The 22,085-nt window shown below is 39.9% G+C and overlaps 1 protein-coding gene across 1 annotated transcript in view; it reads right to left on the bottom strand.

Annotated features, from left to right (window-relative positions):
- Nucleotides 1-22,085, bottom strand: part of LOC103361685 (ankyrin-2-like) — a 239,456-nt gene that overhangs the window by 57,079 nt on the left and 160,292 nt on the right. Inside the window, exons 3-14 of the mRNA XM_008287832.1 lie at nt 16,749-16,847; nt 14,866-14,964; nt 14,617-14,715; nt 13,817-14,002; nt 7,681-7,779; nt 5,788-5,886; nt 5,188-5,286; nt 3,483-3,680; nt 3,245-3,343; nt 1,900-1,998; nt 1,620-1,718; nt 1,332-1,529 (exon numbers count right to left, since the gene is read on the bottom strand). Of these exons, the coding sequence (XP_008286054.1) occupies nt 1,332-1,529; nt 1,620-1,718; nt 1,900-1,998; nt 3,245-3,343; nt 3,483-3,680; nt 5,188-5,286; nt 5,788-5,886; nt 7,681-7,779; nt 13,817-14,002; nt 14,617-14,715; nt 14,866-14,964; nt 16,749-16,847 (1,473 nt within the window). The remainder of the gene's footprint in view (nt 1-1,331; nt 1,530-1,619; nt 1,719-1,899; nt 1,999-3,244; nt 3,344-3,482; nt 3,681-5,187; nt 5,287-5,787; nt 5,887-7,680; nt 7,780-13,816; nt 14,003-14,616; nt 14,716-14,865; nt 14,965-16,748; nt 16,848-22,085) is intronic.

Consider the following 22,085-nt stretch of genomic DNA (forward strand, 5'->3'; position numbering starts at 1 on the left):
CTCATCCTTCCTATTATATGAATAAATTAAAGGCTGAATCCGTCCTGTGCAGAGTGAAAAGTCAAGTTTTTGACGGCGCAGACTCTGCCGGTAAACAGCGATGATGATGACAAATCACTTGAGTGCGCTCTGGCTTCATGCACAATTCAGAGGAAAGCAGCAGCTTTACGGCCTCATCAATCATTCATCAGAACTGGGTCAAACAGATAGAGACCTGCAGATACAGTATTACTGTAACCTCTTTATCTCAGGCTTCAGCAGAGATCACCATATTGTCATGACGGAAGCCGCATCTGTTGTATATCCAGTAAGTAAATAAAAGAAGCTGATATTGGAAGATTACACGCTTTTGTGAAAAAATGTAAAAATGTATCTTTATGTATCTGATGAGAAATTTTAAAGGGCCTCATTCCAGCCTAGTATTAAAACATCCATTTTCCAGATGCCCACAATTCTGTCACTGCATTTACACCTGCTTCTACAATCTCCTCTCAACAAGTCTTTTTTTTTGGTCATTGCCGAGCTGAACCTTATGCAGCCACCTGTAGCTTTTGTCAGTTTTTTTAAAGTTAGCAGGCAGAGATAGATTTTGATGAACATTTAGCTTGTGGGACTGATTCTTCAGAATGCGGTCAAACTACACAGATTGTATTTACAATGCAAGTTGATCACCTGTAAACACGGTCTGGCTGTGCTGACTGCATTCTAATCAGTGCGTTCTTGTATCTCGAGAAGTTCAGATCCAGATTGTCTGCTAATATTAAGTGTAAATGGGGTTAAAGAGTCAGGTATCTGAGTATTTGTTGTTTCCTAGAAATATATAGACAGTAAGCAAGAAATCCCTGGAGTACCCATTTGACAGAATCACTTAAGTTGTTTGTTCTATATGGTAATGACAATAACCACTGAATTTCAAAATGATGACAATAATTAACAATAGTTAACATTAGTTAGGTTAACAGACTCTCTCTGTCTTACATCACTTGTATTTTGAATGTAATTTATTTTTCAAAACAGAGACATTATAAAATAGTTGTATTTCATTCAAAATAATATTGCTATCATGAATTCTTTTGGCCACTATAATCATGCAGTAAGAAATGTGATATTGTGACAGCCCAAGTCGCACTATTACTGTGACAACTGAGTTTCACTACATCAAACAATGAATAGTATTTAAACATAGGGGGCCTCAAAAAACCACACTGAGATGCCATAGTCCACATGCATATGAGAGGGTGGTGGTAAAAGATCATCACATAGATCATCAAAGTATCCACCTTTGAAAACTGTTTAAGGAGCAGTCAAATCTAAAGATGACGATGACCCACCTTGGTGGCCAGTGAGTGTGAAGCTCCGGCCTCCAGCAGGACTGAGGCGGTCTCCACCTGCCCCTCCCTGGCCGAGATGTGGAGGGGGGTGTAGCCGTTGGTTGTGGCGGCATCAGGATGAGCCATGTGCTGCAGAAGCAGCTGCACAATCTCCGTTTTCCCCAGGCGGGATGCGATGTGAAGAGGAGTCTGGTCCTCCTGAGCAGGGCACAGGGGAGGAAAATAGACAGTGTTGAGTAAAAAAATACTCCTTATCAGGGGAAATGCTAAAATAAGTCCATGTCTTACCCGTGCCCGTGCATCCACTATTGCTCCGTTCCTCAGCAGACATCTGACCACCTCCACCTGCCCTGCTCTGGCTGCCATGTGTAACGCTGTTTCCCCACGCTGTCAACATTAACAGCATCATATAGGTGAGTAGAGTCAACACACAGTTCTAAAAACAACATTCACATGTTTGAACCGACTGATCTGAACCGGTCAATCGAATTCTGGCTAAACTTGAGAAGAACGTTTTAGTACTCTCTCTTCTTTTCTCTCTCTGATTGGCTCGTTTCCCATCACTCACAATATTGCTGACGTCGGGCGAAGCTCCGTTCTGCAGCAGGAGCAGGACGATGTTCAGGTGACCCATGAAGGCTGCTACGTGGATGGGAGTCAGGCCAGACTGGACACCAGAGGGAGTGGAGTAGAGATGATTGGATAAAATGTGAGATATATGCTCTGCAGTGTTCATCAGATAAACAAAGTACATTTCTATTTTGCTTACACTACATACTTATTTGCTTTCTTGCATTACTTCAGAATAGAAAAAACAGACTGGAAGAAACCTTGTAATTGAGTTCCCTATAAGTCATTTAGTAAATCAGCTCAAGATTTAGACATCAACAACAACTCCAAGCGGAACCTCTGTTATGTCTTTATGTTTTATTGGACAGTAAAAATGAGCTACATGACTCTCTTCAGATTTATATCACAGTTTACAGAGTCCAGCGCTTGTCTTTAAAATATTACTGTCATGACATGGCTCAGTTGGTTGAAGCTAATAAATACAGTAGCTACTGTGTCAATAGCTGAGTCATTGTTTTCTCATTCGCCCTCACTTTAAGGCGATCTCTTCTTGGACCTATTTGGACAGTCCTGGGCTGCGATTGAGGTTTACCTCCAGCTTTTAAGGAAGAAAAAACACATTGATTTTGCTGTGACAACCTTACTAGGCCTGGTTTGACCACATTACTATTTAATGTCCACTAGAGTGAGTTAGTTTGGTCCCTTTATGGCTCCTTTTTACTAGTGCCACAGTTGTATTATGTTTTAACACTTATCCCCTTAAGCTTGTCGACCTCGAGGACACTGTTAAACAAAAGTCGGTATAATGTGACTTAAGGAGCACATTTGAGGTGTTTTGCCAAAACAGACATTTCATATCCAAGCGTACAAAGTATTTATCCACTTTTCAGTCCACTGTCTCTTAAACAGGAACATAATATAAATACTACTAGGACATATGTTGATATTAAAATTGAATTTAGCGACATAAACTGTTAACAAAAGGCAGCAAATTCACAGTAGGACTGAATGATTTGGGTAAAATATGATATTGTGATTTGATTTCCAGCACAATTTTGTGAAGCAGCAGTTATATATTCACAGTGAAATAGATTTAAAACATGATGGAGCATTAACGCACGAGATACTCTCATGTCACAAAACAAGGACGGCATATATAGAACCACTGAGTTTAACCCTGAGTAAGATGTAACGTCCTAAATTTCCTAAATTACATCCTTTGTGATTAGAATTGTTCAAAACTTGATTTGCCCAAGCTAGCAGCTGCAGAAAGATAACTGCAACTATCTTGAATCTTCTCTGGTTGTTGCAGCAGGTACAAAGCATTAAGGTGTGAAACGCACCTCTGTGATAGCCTGGATAGAGGCTCCGTATTTGACCAGCAGCTCCATCACCTTCACTCGGTTCTTCTTACAGGCTATGTGCAGTGGAGTGAAGCCGTTCTGTGGATGAAAAAGGTACAAAAATACAATGAACTGTGACCACAAACAACACTTAGCGCAGCCAAACATTCGTGGTAGTCAACAGGAAAACAGTAAATATCCATAGATGGATCATTACACACTAATCGTTAGGACCTACCAGTGCTCTGGCGTTGGGGTTGGCCCTTTTGTCCAGCAGCAGCTTGGTGACTCTGTAGTGACCACAGTGAGCTGCCACATGCAACGCTGTCAGGTAGTCCAACGTGACATCATCAACAGGAGCCTTGTGCTGGAGAAGATGTTTGACGCATTCGATATGATCGCCTTGTGCGGCCATGTGGAGAGGAGACAGGCCGTTCTGAAAGTAAAAGAGAGTAAATAAGGCGGACAATTATGCCGACATAATATTAGGTTTCTTTCATCAGGGTGTGCATGATGACTGGACGCACCCCATGATTTTAAATGTGCTTCTTGAAGCAGCGCTAATCAATATTTCACACAAAAAGTGGCTTAATTAACTTGGTGTGATGGGAAAGGTGTTGTTTTAATAAGTGCACAGAAAACTAAGGCTGAATCTGCAGCTCTACTGAGCATTATTAAGCCTCTTCAAACTTTTCTGTTTTGCCTCAGTGCTGCTGCAAACACAAACCTTGTCTTCAGGATCAGATAGCAGCTGTCTCCAGCAAAGCAGACCAAGAAACTCACAGTGAGTTGCCTCTGAAGCACCAAACAACCCACTGTTAGTTGTAACTGTTGCTCAATGGGGCATTGTTGGATTTTCTCTTTGTAATACTGTAAGGTCTGCATATTTGATGTACATTCATCGGGTTGCATGAAACAACCCTCAATATTAAAGGTATTGTCATTATAAGCAGAAATGAGCAACTGTTTTCTACCATAGTAACCACATTGTGGAGGTCTGCCACCAAATGGCCAAAATATCTGACTAATGCAGCTTTAAAGTTTTGTTTTCACTCTTAATACTGCTGAGTTTGGCTAGTTTAGCACTAAAATTTACATGTTGTTTCTTTAATCTTCAAGAGGCAGGTTGCTGATCTACATCTAAGATTAGGAGTTTGAAGTGCTCAGTAGAGTAATGAGGAAACCACATTGTTCTAATCTGATAACCCAACAAGGACAGGCTTGTTGGGGTCAAAAATAGCTTTTTTTTGTTGTTGGTTCTACTAGATTCTATGAAATAAAGAAAGAAAGTACTCCTCCTCACCAGCTAAGTGTTGGATCTGGGTTGCTACCAAATCTGCATAGGTATACCTCTACAGAAATAAATCATGCAGTGTTGGACAAACAACACTGGAACACTTTCGTCTGCCCTTGGAAAAAACTGGACTAATGCCAGGTTCAGACAACACAATATTTTTGTCTGATGAGAGGGTCACTGTGTCACAACAGATAATTACAGAGTCATAAATTCAATAAAAGAGGAGCCAGGAACCAACTTCCAGAAACAAGAACCTCAACTAATAAAGGCATCTGAGACGGTTAGCGTCATACTGAGTGTGATGTACTTGAAAAAAGGCTAGAAAGCCATGGCAACTTGCTGCCTGTCTTTCCTGTCACCATGTTTGCAGCTGTACAAAGTAGAGAGATATAAGCTTTAATTCATCACAGAACATTTGGAAGTTGTCATAAAATGCATACAATGCTAGTAGGTTAGTCAGGATTTTGTGAGGGGTCCAAGATGTACTTGTTGGCCAAAGTGATGAAAAAAAAACAAACAAGAAAACTAATTCCCAGCAACCATTTTTTTATTCCCTACATCTTGCGGGTTGGGTTACACTATAGAGTTGATGTGTTTCCAGCATGAGATATGAATCCTGTGATCGGTAAATGAACATGTGGCACACCTTGGTCCTGGCCAGCAAAGGTGCTCCTCTCTCCAGCAGCAGCTCTACAGCTGTATCATGTCCACTCCGAGCCGCACAGTGAAGGGGAGTCAGACCATCCTATGGAACACACACAAAGTATTCAATACATAAAGACAGAACAATGGTGTTTTAGTTTTATTGATGTCAGTGTCTATAGCAGGCGATTTGTTTTTAAGTCAGGTCAACTGACCCTAGTGCCTTAACCTGAAAAAGACTTCGACAGCTGATATGCAGCCAGTGACTAACTCAGGCTGAATGTTTTTGTATCAGTTACAATCAGACACAGCTAATGACACGACAGTCTTGCTCGCTGGCGCACAACACCACAACAGAGCAGAGGTCAGGATATCCAGTGATAGTGCCTTTAATCCCGACCTCCTGAGGTCAGACTGTACTGCAAAACAACATCAGCTCACATCTGTTGTCGCTAATGGATATGATCATAATGCGCCGACCACTTAGGCTCCTGTGGGTGTAACAGCTGGATCGTTTCCTGGTGCATATGATGTTGTGGTTAAAGGTGACTGGCCTCTAGAATCAGGCAGTTTTATGTTAGTTTTGTTTTGCTGTGATACTCACCCTTGTTTTAGCGTCGATCTGAGAGCCACGGTCCAGCAACAGGCGAACCATGTTAGTGTTGCCACGCTTAGAGGCCACGTGGAGGGGAGTGATCCCATTCTGCAGACAGGACAAAACACAGATTTTATTTGGGCATCAGTAATAAAAATGATGCACATATTAAAATGAAATCCATAAAAAAAAAACATATAGACCATATTTTCTGAGGTAATAAGAAATAGCAAAACTAATAGGAGAATTAATTAAGCCTTAACACTTTAAATATTCTATTTAACAATTAAAAATTCACATAATATATACATTTATGTAGTGCTTTTCAATTTATTGCTGACAATTAAGTTGGCATACATCGGAAACAAAAATGCTTTTATAGTGTACCGATTGACTTGTACGTGTTCAACTTTATTAATAAATAAAAACAAGTTCAGATCAATAAGGTCTGAACTACAAATACATTCTCCCAGAAACTTTAAGGACACTAAATTTAAAAAATAAATAAAAACAATCTGCCTCCTTGTTAGTCAGCAACACACAGGAGAAATGCTTCAGAATATATTTCCATGTGTGAGTGTTCAAGGAGCTATTTTTATCCACATTGCTACGAGGGTCAAAAATAGCACATCTGAATTGGTTTTGTTGAAAGTAAAAGGACAAAATTTACATCTGAAAAAGGTTAACCAGAAATGAAAGTCGTCATTTTGGACAGCTGAGTTGTGATGGGGAGGGGCTGGTGTTTGGTCAGACACTCGGTCTACAGCCCAAGTCTGGGCTTTTCAAAGCTTCGGTTAAAAACGCTCTCACTCAGTTGTGTCTTGATCCATGAAAAGATGAGGCCCCACTTGAAGAGGGCTTTCTTTGTGCGAGTGAGTGCTTGTATATCTTAGAGGCCACACACAGTGACAATGCTCAAGGGAACAGATGACAGGAGGGCAGTGGGGAGTAAACGGACTGAGGACTTCAGATTTGATGACTGTGGTATTTAGAAGTACATTAACAAGCTTGTTATGGTGGCTGAATATAACTTGGTAATAGCTTGGTAATAACCTATAAGGCAATTTTAGTTGTAACACTCTGATTGTAACCTATGATTGATACTTAGTGTATTGGCTGTAAACTTGGGGTTAGCATTTAACTTGCCTTGTGCTCCAGAATATGGATTTCTGTATTTGTGTTTTCCAGTATACAGTTTGTCAAAGTTTGCTAATGTTTTTATTCTTGTTCATCTTTTTCTTTGTGTTGTTTAAGCGACCCTATGACCAAAATATTCTGCAAAAAACGTAGATTCCTTCCACTGAAGAAACGCTTTCTAAAATTTCTACAGTTTTTCATGCAAGTTGTGCATATGGCAACCAAGTTACGATTGAGTATACACAACCAAATCAAGGTTAGGAAGTTCGGGTTTGAGTTAGCTCAGGTTCAAGCTCATTGTCTAGGCAGACTGAAGCTAAAGACAAGACACAGACTGGTGCATGCCAATCAAAGCATGCCCCAAGAACTGTAGAAAAACATCAAGCACACTGGAGCCCCTTCAGACAGTCTACCCAAGCCCTCCCCAGGTTGAAATCCAAGCTATAGAGGGGTTAAAAGCCAGAGTCTAACAGAGAATCCAAGATTCAAGAACTGGATGCCTGATGTCAGATTATCTGTACTTCAAAAAAGATCCATGACTGTCTCAAAACGACGATGCTTAAGGTGGACCACAGGCCAAATTAATGCAATCAACAGATGCTACAAGGGCTACTATGATTTTTAGCCAACCAAAACCACTAGTTAAAGTTAGTAGTAAGTGTTTTCTAACACTGCCGTCTACTGAGCGCTGATGAATGCCAGAATTTGTAACTACGATGCATTCATTACACCCACATAATAGAGCCTATTAGAAAGGTGCCCTACCCTTGCTGTGAAGTCAACTGCCGCCCCTCTGTTCAGCAGGAGTGTGGCCACATTGACGTTCCCATAGTGGGCAGCGATATGCAGGGGGGTGAATCCACTCTGGAAGACAGACGGGAAGGAGACAAACACGTAGAGACAAAGAGAAAGGTCAGACATTAGATTTGTCTCCAAGTCCATCAGCTTTGACCCTTGCGTTTTGACCTTTAGTCTTCCCAGCATGCAGCAGTCGCATCAAGCATCAACGGTGAACAGAAAGTAAACTGAAAACAAAGGCAATGAAATGTCACTTTAAAAAAAAAAATCCTTTACATCGTTGTTTTGTTTTTTTAAAAAATATGCAAGTCAGAATGTATAGCACCCCACATATAAACCCCGAAACAAAGACATCACTTCCATGCAAGTTATAAATCAAAAAGTAAAACAGGTGGCTCCAATAGGAAAAGATAAAAACAAAAGCAAACGAACAGACGTACAGTACACACAGATCATTGTCAAGATTGACATGAAGATGGACAAACTACTGTATATCATCTACCAAAAAGGCAACACCAAATTATAGCAAAATCATAGAGTTGCACAAAACAGAGAGAAAGTTTCCCATTAACACCAAAGTGCACTATGTTAACTGTACGTCATAGAGTTATTAGAGTTAGCAATGAGAATATATGAGAAAAAGTTAGAGATTGCAGAGCAGGTTGGAGTAGTTGTGAAATTCTTGCCTTACCTTGCCATTCTGTAAGTGTTGGTCCGATTTAATGTGAAAAAGTTGTTTACAAAAGTGTGAAGAATACAGTGACTAACGTGATGGTTTCAAAACTTTACACAGTCAAAAGCTTAGAATGGTGCAAATTAAGGTAGCGTGGATGCAGCATGCTCTTCAGTGCCAAATCGTTGGCGAAAAAGGTCATATTTTAAAGCTTCACAAGCTTCCCATGCCATTATTGTTTAGCGTTGTTTGTGGTAAGAAAAGACTATTAGTTGTAAACCAGTAACTTGAGGATATTCTAAAGAGAAGCATGCATTTGGAATACTTAATCTGGAAGCTGCTCAGTGCGGAAGACCAGGGCTGCCAATATAAAAATTGGTAATCAATTTCAATTTTCCATTTGTGTGCTAATTAAATATAGCAGAAAAAACTTAAATGCATAAATATTGCACTGCACAGAATGAGTAGTATTCAGTACACTAAATAGTAAAACACTTGCAAAATGATTATTCAGTGTCAGCATACATTATGCAATCTAAATGTGGAAGTAAACATTTATAATTGAATTTGATTTGTTGTTCAAATTCAAGCTGACTTTTGCCGATACCTCAAAATTTGATTAAGGTTATGGTTGTGCTAATAATAAAAGTATTCTCCCTGACTTCTTTCATAAACTCTGTCCACCTTCATTTGGCTAAAAAGTAATAAACACAACTTTGTTTCATTTTCTCTGGTTTCTATTCAGACTGTAGAACATCAAGGTCCAGTTTGCATTATCAACATCATATTGGTTTCTGCCTGTCTGAAAATGAAAGCAAGAGTCAATTTTACTTTCAGTTTCATTAATCATGTAAATGTTTTGCTTTAGAGTGCATAAAAAATATTTAAGTTTTAATTTTGGCAGTATTTATGCACTCTCTTACATTGATTTAAATTCCACGTCAATCATAGGCACACAGATGGAAAATAAAATTCCACTTTGATAAAAAAAAAATTCATTTTTATTTTGGCAGTGCTTGACTTCCGTACTTAAGCAGCAGTAAATTGCAAAGTTATCAGTCATCGATCAGCATGTAAGCAATACTTTAGACTACTTTAAGTAGTTCATAGTGCATCTCTAGAAATCATGCAACAAGACATAAATAGACAAAACTAGTAGACAGTGTTACAGTCATAGCTTTACCAAAAAAATGCATTAGCACAATATTCACCAAATCAAAACCGTACAGGAGGAAAATGCAATCATTTAAAATAAATCAATAAACTATACATCTCAATCATGATGCTGTTTAGAGATATTTCTAAATGTATTGAAGGTCACAGATGAGAAAAAACAAAAGATGCTGTCTTGAACCAGTGAAAACAATTAACAGAAATTTGAAAAAAAATAAAAAATAAAATAATGAAAATGCATACAGAGTGAGTGTGTATAACAAAACCCAAAAAGTTATAAGTAAGCAGACTGTGCAGTGCCTGAGCGCAGGACACGTGGCAGCAGCTTGGCCATTCCTGTCAGCCGTGCATGGTGGCCTTATTATACAGTACCAAACCAACCGAAACGGTGAGAAAAATGTGAAATGAACCAAAATGTTGTTTGTCTACGGTATGCGGTGCTGTGGAAGTGAACGAAATAAAAAGGTAGTGCAGAGAAAGGAAAGAGAAACGACAAAAAAGGATGGGACTATGTGGTGAATCTGTGGAGAATTAAAGGAGCGTGTGTATACCTCAGTAGTCCTATTGACCATCATCTGTTGCAGGAGGAATTAGGGAGGGAAAGATCGGTTAGGCTCGTTTGACACGTAAGTGTGAGTGTAGTCGATGCGCAGCGGCTCAGAGGCAGCTGTGCAGTCAAAAGTGACAAGTGACGTGGCTGGAGTGGGTCACTTTCCATTGATGCACTCTCAAGGTTAGACAGAGGGGAAACTGCCTCTAATTGGCCTTTCACATTAAATATTATTAATGTTTAGGCCTGAAATGCAACAGTAAATAACACTCACTTCCTACAGTCCTACCTGACCAAATGTTTTAAATCAATAACCCATAACCAATCCGTGGAACTCCAATCATTTTAGCAATAAACTCTTGCAGTGTACGATAAGTGCTATTAATATTTTAAAATGGAAACTTTGCATTTCTGTTCAGGAAGAAATAGAAACGTATGTCCTCTTAAAAATGAAAAGTACCGATACATTACATTTTCGCCTGCCACAGAGAAAAACTTGAGGTTATTTTTAAGTAGTCTTAACCTGCTTCTGGATCCAGAATCTTAATTTGCTGAACTGATATCTAAGTGGACCATTTAGTTGCTGGACTATTTTTCCCAGTGATAACCAGATGCAGCACCATGTGTTTCAAGTGTGCGAGTGTGTGACTGTACATGCTGCAGTTTATAGCCGCTCTCCTCTGGGCCCTTTCTCATGAGTCATATTGAGCATGGCTGCATCCCAGCACATATGGCGTTTCAACAAATGCATGCATATACTCCGAATAGACTCCGTTACATAAAACATAACCGGCGAAACGGTATTTAACATCCAGGAAGCATCCTCTTCACTCTAGCCACGTCACTTAAAGGCCTATCTTGTATCAGAGGGAAAGTCATAGCTATAAATGAGTGTTCCAACGTTAATTATTGACACTTAAACCCCTCCCATCCCTTGCTGATGGTCATAAAACAGTCTTAAAAACAACCGTAATCCCCCCCATCAATGTTTGCATGCAGCCTTAGATATGACCACCATACAACCTGCAGACAGTGGCACACTCCATGCAGTGGACAGTGCTACACTTAGACACCGGTGCAGCGAGGTAGGAGGGGGGTGATGAGGGGAGAAGTGTGTGAGAGGAAGCATTTAAAGAGAGAAAAGGAAAAAAAAAAGAAAGGGAGAGACCCAGTTAGTGGCAGACCAGGCGTGACGTGGCAGGCACAGAGACACTGAATGAGAGAGAGGAAGGAAGAAGTAGAGAAAGAGAAAGAGAGAGAGAGAGAGAGAGAGATGCACAGACAGACTGATGGAAACACAAACACTCTATACACATTAGCTTCATTGGAAAAGTACATCACGACAAGTTAGAAGCCTTCTCTCATACACTATTCGGTTTTGGTGACTCCTTTTACAACTGCTGTGGTTGGTATCTGGATATTTTATCTTGATGAGGGAAATCTTGTAATGTCCATGTGATCTGCACAGCGTAAAACACAGATTTCTTTCTTTTCTTCTCCAGTCCGTTTTCCAAAACAGCCCACATTTGTCCTTTTTTTGCTCTGGTGCCCACATCAACAATCCATCCCTTCTAAAACTGCTAACCTGGCCTTTAAGTTTAAGCAACTAAAACTACTTGGTAAAGATGAGGTAAACATTGTATGAGTGGGTAAAAGAAAACCTGGATCGATTAAATTAGTACAATACGGAAGAGGATTAGGGCCACTGAAGAAAAAAATAATAAAATTCTGAGATTAAAGTCAGAATTCTGACTTGTTCCCAGAACATTAAAAAAATAAAATAAAATTCCGGGAGATTTTTTTTTTCAATTTCTGGAAAAAAAAGTCCGAATTCTGACTTTTTCAGAGATTGAAAAAAAAAATCTCCCAGAATTTATTTTTTTTTATGTCCTGGAAAAAAGTCAGAATTCTTTACTTTAATCTCAGAATTCTGACTTTTTCCTCAGAATTTTTTTTTTTTTCTTCAGTGGCCCAAATCCTCTTCCGTAGTACAATGAATGCTTATCAGTAGTTGTTTTTTTGTTTTTTAATTTAATCCCATTCAGTTCGATGTTTTTTTTGTTGTTTTTTTAATCACTAACAATGTTTCTTAATCGCGGCTCAGCTGACAATCCCCACGGCTCACAACTACTGATTTACTCTGACATTGATGATTAATTATAGTCAGCTTAAGTAGAGAATTAGTATTAAAGAGCCCACATTATGCACATTTACAAGTTTAGAATTTGATTTTTTGGGTCTAGTACAATATGTTTACATCCTTTAGTGTTAAAAGAACCCCATTATTTTCCTCATACTGGACATCATTGCAGCACCTCTTCTCACTTTCTACCTGGAATGATCCGTTTTAGCGCCTGCCTCTTAAAGGACCCCTCTCCTGAAAACCCCAAGTCTGCTCTGATTGGTGAGCTGGACTGATTGAATTAAGGTAATGTTGGTTTATGCATCGTAACCCTGCATCTGGGAGTAGAGCAGAAGCGGCTCTGGTAAGGAAGCTGCTCATTCCTTATTTCAGGATCTGCTAAACTAGCCGCTAGGCAGGCACAGTGTTGCATTGTGATGTAGATAAGTAACTGAAAAAAGGGTGGACTTTGGTATGAATCGTGCAAAAAGGCAGCTATACAACAGATTGAAGCAAAGAGAAACCTAAAATAGCAGAATATGGGTACCTTCTGCATCCAAACCAAGCCTGACCATGTGACTTTCCCTTTGAGTATTCAGGAGCTGTATTGATGTGGCTCTGACAATTTATAGCAATTGCAATGGCATGAGAGAACAATAGGTATATAGAGTGCCAAATTCCCCTGATCCTGAGGTTTCATCTAGGTCCTAATGGCACACTAGGATCCAAACATTTAGTTCCAACTGCGTATAATCCCATCCATGCTCACTGTTGATAGAAATATTATCATCTCAGGGGTTAGAAGCATTACAAATGAAAAGCCCAACATTTTAGACAAAAAAAAAATCATTGCAGTGGGTAGAAATATCATCACCGTGGGAAGAGACATCATCACGATTTGAGTGCCAAAACAGTTCCACTTCACACAGAAACTGGTCAGAACTACCCTAACCATTGGTAGAAATGTCCCACATATTACACTTCTGACCAGAAACTTTAAGACCCCATGTAGGCGGGAGGCAACATCGCTGTGGGCTTCGAGGTTGCCCCTGTGGGTATAGAAAGCTCATCTCAAGCGTCATTATCACTGGCAATAATGTCATTACTACAACTACAGTACAGCCCACACATAAGAAATCCGCATTATTCTACTGGAACATCACCTTCTATGAAACTGTTTCTTGCCAGCTTTCCACCTACTCATCTATTTTGCATAATGACAAAAGAAAAGCGAGACCCTGTGATTATGAAGATAGGATATAATGAAAACAGCATAATCATATCGTTGGTCATGAGGATAACTTATCCAGATACAGATTTTAGTAGCAGTTGTAAACAAAGTCTCAGAGAGTCTTTTAGGGTGGATCCCGGCGTCACTAAGCTAAAACCATTGGCTTAGACTGGTTTTCAGTGCCTACCTTCTCTATTCTGTACTTCAAATATTACCAGATGCTATTTAGCCAAACCCTCAGTTCTCTAGTTTAACCACAGTATGGAAACATTGGCACAAACACAGAGCACCACATTAGCTTGAACTTCCACGCATGCCAACCTTTGCGAGTCAAACCGCACAACGGCACAATACCTTCGACTGGACATCAGCGTTGTGGTCGTTCTGGAGGAGCAGGGCGGCCGATTTGGTGTCGTCCTTGCGGGCGGCAATGTGCAAGGCAGGCAGGCGTACCTTGCCTTTCGTATCATTCTCCAGTAAGATAGAAACCACTTGGTTGTGGCCCTGCTGGAGTGCAATGGCCAGAGGGGTGAAGCCATCCTGTGAAGAGGGAAAGAGGGGGTAAAGAAAAGAAAAAGGAAGATTGGATGAAGCTCATTTTAAACAAATCTTTAATTTGGAAGTACTGTGATAGTCGTACTAACCCTCAGACAAAGTTTGAATAATGGGCAACTCTTAAAAAAACAGAACGTTGGTCATTTTGAAGGATGCAGGGGCAATACCACCCGCACAATAATATGGCACTTCCATGGATTTCAAAGAATAAAACATAATAATTTCTGCATAAATTTCAAAATAAAAGTCTACCAGAATACATAAGAATCATCCCACTTGAGATGTTGGATGATTTTTCATGTAAAACATCACAGTGGAACATCTCCAAAACAGCAGGTAACAGAATAAATAACATACCGGAAAAAATAATTAATGAATTATCTCCGCAAATGTCAGATAGATCGCTATCACATTCAGTTCATTTCCCTTCCAGATACCGTTTTCATCTCGTACCATCATCAGGTAAAAAAGTCTGGTCTGTCCAATATTTTTGATTTATGACTAAATATCTGCAAAAACAACACCATTTCCATCTCGCTCCTGTTTCTGAAATCGCTGCTTGCAGACACAGTTGTCATGCACACCCACACTCCGCTCACCTCTGTAGCAGTGCTCTGGTTGCCTCCGTTCTCAAGAAGGTACCGAACCACGTCCAGGTGATTCTCCTGGGCAGCCATGTACAGAGGAGTGAAGCCATTCTACAAGACATAAAAGAGACGCACAAGGTTACCGGTAAACTACCGGTTATGAGCAAACCGTGGCTCATCACATTAGCGGCGAGCAATACGAGAAGCGCTTACTGATTTAATGCCTTTTAGGAGGATGACGGCATCAGAACAGCGACTCACCTGAGACTGTGCGTTGATGTCAGCTCCTCTTTTCACCAGGATCTTCACTACTTCAGCCTGACCGGCCAGAGAGGCTATGTGAAGTGCTGTGTTTCCTTTCTGGATGAGATAGAAAACATAATTTGATTTACAATTCACTCCTAATACATTGCATCTCTGCTTTTTAGCAACTGCGATGTAGTATGTGGTTGCATTTTGGAGCGACACCAACGCTAGAAACCAGCTCGGTAATGAGACAAGACCTTCTCTGATTGCAGGAGTTGGAATGATCAGCATTGCTTGAGCATTAGTCCTCCATGTTTACTACTTCACTGAACATATCACTTTCCTCTAAAGCTCCACTTTCTCCACAGCTCTAACTTCAACACTCTACATTACCTGGAGAAGCTTGCTTTCCTCAATGACTGATGTAAATAGAACTGATCTTCTCAAAAGGAGGTCAAGCTCCTTCAATACCCTTTAAACACCGTTTCCTAATATTTGTTTCGAGTTGACTTGCAGGTGCATTCGACACAAGAGCTCTAAACCCTAACGTTTCTGTGAACATTTCGTCGCTGTGTGGTCTGAGGGGATAAGTGCCTGTCAGGGGTAAGGTTTCAGTTAAGGGGGTTTTAGTCTCTCGGTCAAAAGTTCAGCAGTCATGGAGCTGGAGGTCAAAGCTGGTATTGAGGAGGTTGCTCACTATCCTATACTGTCATGATACTCCCATGATAATGATGCATGTCCCAACAGATGGAATTCTGTGATACATAGGGGCTAAAAAAGAAAGAAACTGTGGACAAGAACAAGAGTGCTAAGAAACATCATTAAACGACCATTAAACATGGACATACTGTAAGCTTATAATGTTATTTTCTAAATCTGAAAGTAGGTTTAAAAGGGTGATTTGCAGAATTACTTTGAGCCCATACAAGAAACAAACAAAAAACACTCAAACTTAACATATTACTCTATCGGTTAAGTTTAAAGGTTCCCCTCAAGTTCCTTTTTCCTGTTTTGTATTTGTGCTCAAATCAGTATTATGCTACTACTAACTACTGGTACCTCTTATATACTTAGATTATGAAATGAAATGAAAAATACTTTATTCATCCCAGAAGGGAAATTCAATTGGTGGGAAAAGTTCAATATTACACATAAACTGAAAGCCTTAATTTGTTTTAACTTTGATGATGACGGCTTATAACTCAAGAAACCCCCCCAAAGTAGTCCAAAATAATCTAAAATATGACGTCGGCTACCAGCAGATTTTGGAGCACTACACGCTTCCATCTATTGAGGAGCTTTTTGGAGATGTAGATTTTGTCTTCCAGCGGGACCTGGCATCTCTCCACACTGCCAAAACCACTCAGAAGTAGTAGTAGTATTACAGTGCTTGATTGGCCAGCCAACTCACCAGATCTGAACCCTATAGAAAATCTGTGCCCCGACTAAGTGTTTACAGACCATACATACACATACTTTTCCGAATTTAGGTATTTCTGCATTATAAATCTTTTATTACTTAACCATCATTGATCTTCTGAAAAATTCTAATATTTAAAGTTTAATTTTGGGGGAGCTAGTTAAAATGACATATTTCACTTCATGTGTAATGAGTCTAGAATATATATAATTTGCACTTTGAGCAATATCTGATTAAACATATTGAACTTTTCCCACCATATTCTAATGATATGAGATGCACCTGTACTCTCTGAGAGCTTTAGGTAAAGGGGGGGCTTTATTTAGATCAAAAGTAAGTAAGTATAGTATCTATACCTGACAAACTTGAATTAGCCTCCAATCAACACTGCAAACTCCACTAGAAATTCCTATATCTGTGGCTTCTTTCATCCTGTCAGTAATCAAAGTTCACTCAGTGGAAAGAACCGTTATCTTACCTTTGTGGCTGAATCCACCGACGCACCTCTCTCCAACAGCTCCTGGACCAGATCCACATGGCCCTCTTTGGCTGCCAGGTGCAGTGCATTAAGACCATTCTGGAAGAAAAAAAAAAATCGGCGAGGGAGGAAATGTCAGGCATGACGTTCGTGGATCCAACAACAACAAGGTGTAAAGACACATCCAAATGGAAAGAGAAGGGATTACCTCCTCCTCCAAGTCCACAACTAAGTCAGCCTGCCTTTCTTTCTCCGTGTCCATCTTTTGAACATGTGAACAGCTGTCCCTCCGCTCTTAGATGTGGACGGACCGAAATATCAACGCCGCCTATCAAAGTTGGTTTAGATGTTGTGCCATGTTGTGCTGTTGTGGAGCAGAGCCAGTCCCTGGGTATGAAGTTATAAATAGTTGCATGTGTTTGTGTGTCTCTCCGGGTGTTCGAGTCAAGCAAACATCCTCTTGTTTCCCATTCTGTGGTGTTGTGCAGCTCTCTAATCTACAACCGGTAAACTATATTGGTATTGATTTGTGATGGCTGAAACTATGATTTAATAAGGAGCGTTCAGTTGCCTTATTGATTTGATATAAATGGTAGTTTCAGGTTGCAGATCACTTATGACCTCTATTAATATCCGCATTGGGCACATGGGTGTCATGTGCTCCAGGGAGGAGGCGGGTGTCGCAGCTGAGAGATGGCCCAACAAACCAAGGAGGATAATAAGCTTGCAAACTGTGAAATTGCCTAACCTACGTATAAGGACGATGGAAAACAGATGACTGATTAAAGGTTGGCACAGGGTTTAATGGAGTGCGTGAGGTGGAAAAGTTGGCACATGGGTAAAAGCAAAACGCGACAACGTGGAGCAAAAACAAACAAATCATGATGTACGTGAAGCACGTGACTTCAATGCCCACTGGAGAGACGGAAACTAGCAGCAGATGAAAACATCCGATCCGTGTGGAGTAAAGCTTCCTCAGAAATGCCACATTTCAATCATGTGTTCTACCTTTTTTTTCATTACTTGGGGTTTTATTGGCACCCTTTCAATTGCATATACTCTTGGAAGGTTCTGTTTAACTCGACAAGCCAACTCTTAATCTTTACTTAACACATTTTCTTGAAATCCCATAAACAACACTATTGTAAATACGGATGTACATTTCAACTCGAGTTTGGCTTGAATAAGGTTCACCAACACTATGAACCCCAAAACCCACAAGTTTGAAAGGCATGTTAGCTTAACAAAGAAAAAAAGTCACCAACAGCACACCCCATGTCTTAGCAAGAAACTTAAAACAGGGAAAACTGCTCGATTTTCAACTTTCCGACAGCCTTTGAAGTACTCATGTAACTGCGATCACATCAAAATCACTTTTGTCTACAAATCTTATTAAAGCTTCACACAAAAAATAATAGTAAAGTGCTTGCACTACAACCTGGTAAAAATACATTTTAAAAATAAAAGAAAATAAAATTCTGTGCTCCTCAGCATAACCAAGCAGCCATGATTGACTACAAACAACAGTCATGTGACGATCCGGCTGAACTGCAGGCTGCGTTTACACCGACCAGGGAGAGACTGAGAGGGAAACAAAAATATATTCCAACAATGTCTGAGCAAGTTGTTGGAAGATGCATTCAACATGGTGAAAGATCTCTCTACAGTTGATGTGTGGAGTCGTGTGAAAAGCTGAAACTGCAGAGGTTGTCGAACATGTTGATTCCATTTTTGTTTTTTTTTGTAAAAGACATAATTGAGGAAATTTTGCTTTCATTTTATTGTCTTTAGAGCTTTGAATCTGTCTCATTAGTTGCTAAATGCTCCAGTTTCCACCCTACTTTAGCTACTTGCAAAGGTTTGGTTCTAGGCAGGTGTTGCACACACATGCTGAGGTTTATAATAAAGGAGATTCAAGGTCAGGAAACTGAAACAATAAGCTAAAAGAGGCCAAAGGGCTCCGTTTGCAATACTGAATCATTTGACCGTATATATAATATTGATTGGAACATCTGTAAGTGTAGAAAAAATGAAGACATTTTGGAAAGCTTTATCGGCCTAACAACCTCCCCCTTCTTGATGTATTCAAGGAGCTAAATTGAGGTGAATGTAAGGTTAGCGCTTCTTGCAGTTTGCCCTTCTCCTCTTCCAAGTGACCCAGCATTGATTCAATAATTCTTTTAGCAGCTCGGCATTATTCTGCTGTGTGCAAAAAGCTGTTGAGTCGATAAGTAATTTCCTACCTCCCATCCCATAACCCCCCCTGAGGCTGATGGTCCCACTGGACTCCAAGGGCCCTACTGAGGCACCCTGTGGGACCCCAAAGAGAGTGAATGGCTCGTCCCAGAATCATCTAGCTGTGCTTGAGTTGGTTTTGCCCTCAGGTATTTCCACAGCTGGCAGGAAGCTTCTGTTCAGTAGCAGTGCGGAAATATGTATTTCAGCTCAGTCCTGCTGTTTTTAGATCAGTTGACATGCACCTGCCTGCTCCAAACTTGCCTCATGTCACCCCACGAGTAGCAGTTCCACCGTGTTCTATGGTCTTCACATATGCTGTTGTATAAAGATTTCATGTTTTGAATCAGTTGAAAGAAATATAGAACTATTTAAATTTAGATGACACATGACAACTTTTGGTGCTCATGCAGGAAGCTGCTTGACGAAAAAGGGAAAAGCTTCATAAGTCTAATTTTCTGAGTAATCTACAAGAAAAGTCTGTCTGATAGAACATAATTTACTACAATTTAGGGATTTTTCAATACAAGAGCTGTCGTTTAAAATAACACGCAGTTTATTTACAGTAAAGAACAGTAGAGAAACACAGAAACTTATCTAATCCTGACCCTAAAGAAAGATTTGATTGCAAAAAAGAAATGTGACATCGGTTGTATGGCTACAAAATTATAATAATAATATACAGCGCCCTCCATAATTATTGGCACCTCAGGTTAAGATGTATTATAAGCCTGAAAATAAATATCAATTTTTATTGCAGAAGCATACTATCACACTCAAAATTGTAGAAAAATGTAACCTTCAACTCAACTCGAATTGTGGCAAAGAGGGGTTGTACAAAGTATGAACATCAAGGGTGCTAATAGATGTGGCACACATGATTTGATGTAAAAGAATTATTTTTTAGTGTTGGATTTTTTTTCACACTGAATAAATGCACTTGAATTAAAGGTTACATTTTTCTCATTTTTTTCATTGTGGTCCTATATTATTTAGAAAAAACCAGAATTTACTAGAAGCTAAAGAACACATCCTAACCAGGGGTGCCAATAATTATGGAGGGCGCTGTAAATATATTACTATTAATCCCGGATTTTGGTTTCGCACAATCCACCGTGAACCATTTTTAACCAACATTAACTTCACTTTAGTTGAGTGGAAGTGTTACTTGAATCCTTTTATTCAAGTGACTTATTAAATATGTAAAAACCCCCCAAAAAAGTGTAAGACAGGAGTGGAAATTGCAATCCTAGTTTCAGTTAAAGACCATTTTTCCATCTCAGAACAAGCATCAAACGGTCCGTTTGAAGTAGCACCTGTCACAGTCCTCCCATAAAAGACCAAACAGCTATATTTCAGCTGCGCTTCCTGTCACACCACAGAGATGAACGACTTCCTGTCGTTTTTGTCCCAAAGGACACCAACAGAAAGATGACATTGGACGGGAAAGGTTACAGTTTCAAGTCTATAATGCTCCCACGGGGGCCATTTTAATTGCTTCCTTATAGAATCTATACCTCCTCTGTATTCAAAAGCGTATGTTCTCATGTGTTATCAGGTTTTCTCTCTATAATACGGAGCATAAGCTGTTATTACTTGTTAACATACCTCCTCCCATAACCCTCAGGGGCCCTGTCCATCTTTGTACACCTGCCCACCATTCACCTCCAGGAAGCCGCGAACCCCCTCCATCACGCTCCACACCCTGTCCGCCCACTGCTCCGTCCACAATATCCGTCACCTCATTCTGTCAGCCCACATGAACGCCGCCACTTAGGAGTCCACATTCCCAATTATCCGTTAGATCTATGACTCCAGCGATTTCAATGCAATGCAAATGTGATGTGGTGAAAATCTAATTTGGCGGCCGCTGGAGTTGTCTCGAGGGAGCGAAGCACTTATAATCAGAGTAAATACCAGCCCATCAGCGCGGTGTGTTATGGAGGTACGGAGAATCATGAAAACACTGACGCTCATTAGGAGAAAGTTTAAAGTCTCTCTCAAGAAATGGTGAAGATTATTGTCAATTAGTGTGATGCTGAATGTGATTTTCTGCACAAAACTTACAATCAAGCAAAAAACATTACATATAGAGGCAATTGTCTAATGAGACTGTTTGTGAATAAATTTGGGCCTCCTTAACTGCTTTTATTTCATTTATGGACAAGACAATAACACGAGTTTTGCTGCTAGACGGCTATGCTCTTGAGCTACTACCTAATGTAATAGCTAATAAAATAACATAAGAACATATTAAAAGCTTATGCTAAAGCTAGAAAACAAAACAACAAGCTAAAAGACACTACAAAGTTCTGTAGAGGAGAGCGGAACAGCAAAACTGGGTGATAATTCGCTGTTGGTTTGTTGAGCAACAATTACGAAAAATCACTTGATTGTTAAGCTCTGAGAAACGTTACAAGTAAGAGACTTCACTTTCACAATAAAACTACAATCAGTCAGAACAAAGCAGAGCATTCAAACAAATTCCAGACTCATGCTGGATTCGCAATAAAGCAACAAAATAAAGGACCAGTCGAAAGAATGACGGCTTATCGTTAGTTGGAAATGTTGTGAGAGTCCACCGTGTATCAAAAACCATCCACTCCAACACCAGCACTCCATCACCCTAATGGAGTCATTAAGATCCCATGGGACTTGTGGAGCTCCAAGTTCTGACTGATGTTAAGGCACTTTTTTTTTTATGTCAAAGTGAGTTATATGTGTTTGCAAATTTGCATGTGTGTCATAAATCTCAAGAAAAGCTAGCGAGTTAAATATACCAACGTCTAGCCATTCTTTCTAAGAAAGAAAGAAAGAAAGATGCTTTGCCAGTTACTGTCATGCCATGTGTTTTTGTATTTCGGTGACTATATGCAAGTAGCAACACCTCTGATTTAACATTCATTATAATCACAGGGTGAAAACTTCTATAGCAGAGAGCATCTGATTCATTCTGACTCCTCACGTGATGACTGGTCAGACTTTGTTCTGTTCTTTGTTCTGCCATCCAGTGCGATTTTTGTTAGTGGGGACTCAAATATATATATTTTTAATTTTGTTAGCGCTCTAAAAGACACTAAACTGGACAAAAATGGTTCCTAT

The sequence above is a fragment of the Stegastes partitus genome, unplaced genomic scaffold (genome assembly GCF_000690725.1).
Source record: "Stegastes partitus isolate 25-593 unplaced genomic scaffold, Stegastes_partitus-1.0.2 Scaffold524, whole genome shotgun sequence".
NCBI lineage: Eukaryota > Metazoa > Chordata > Actinopteri > Pomacentridae > Stegastes > Stegastes partitus.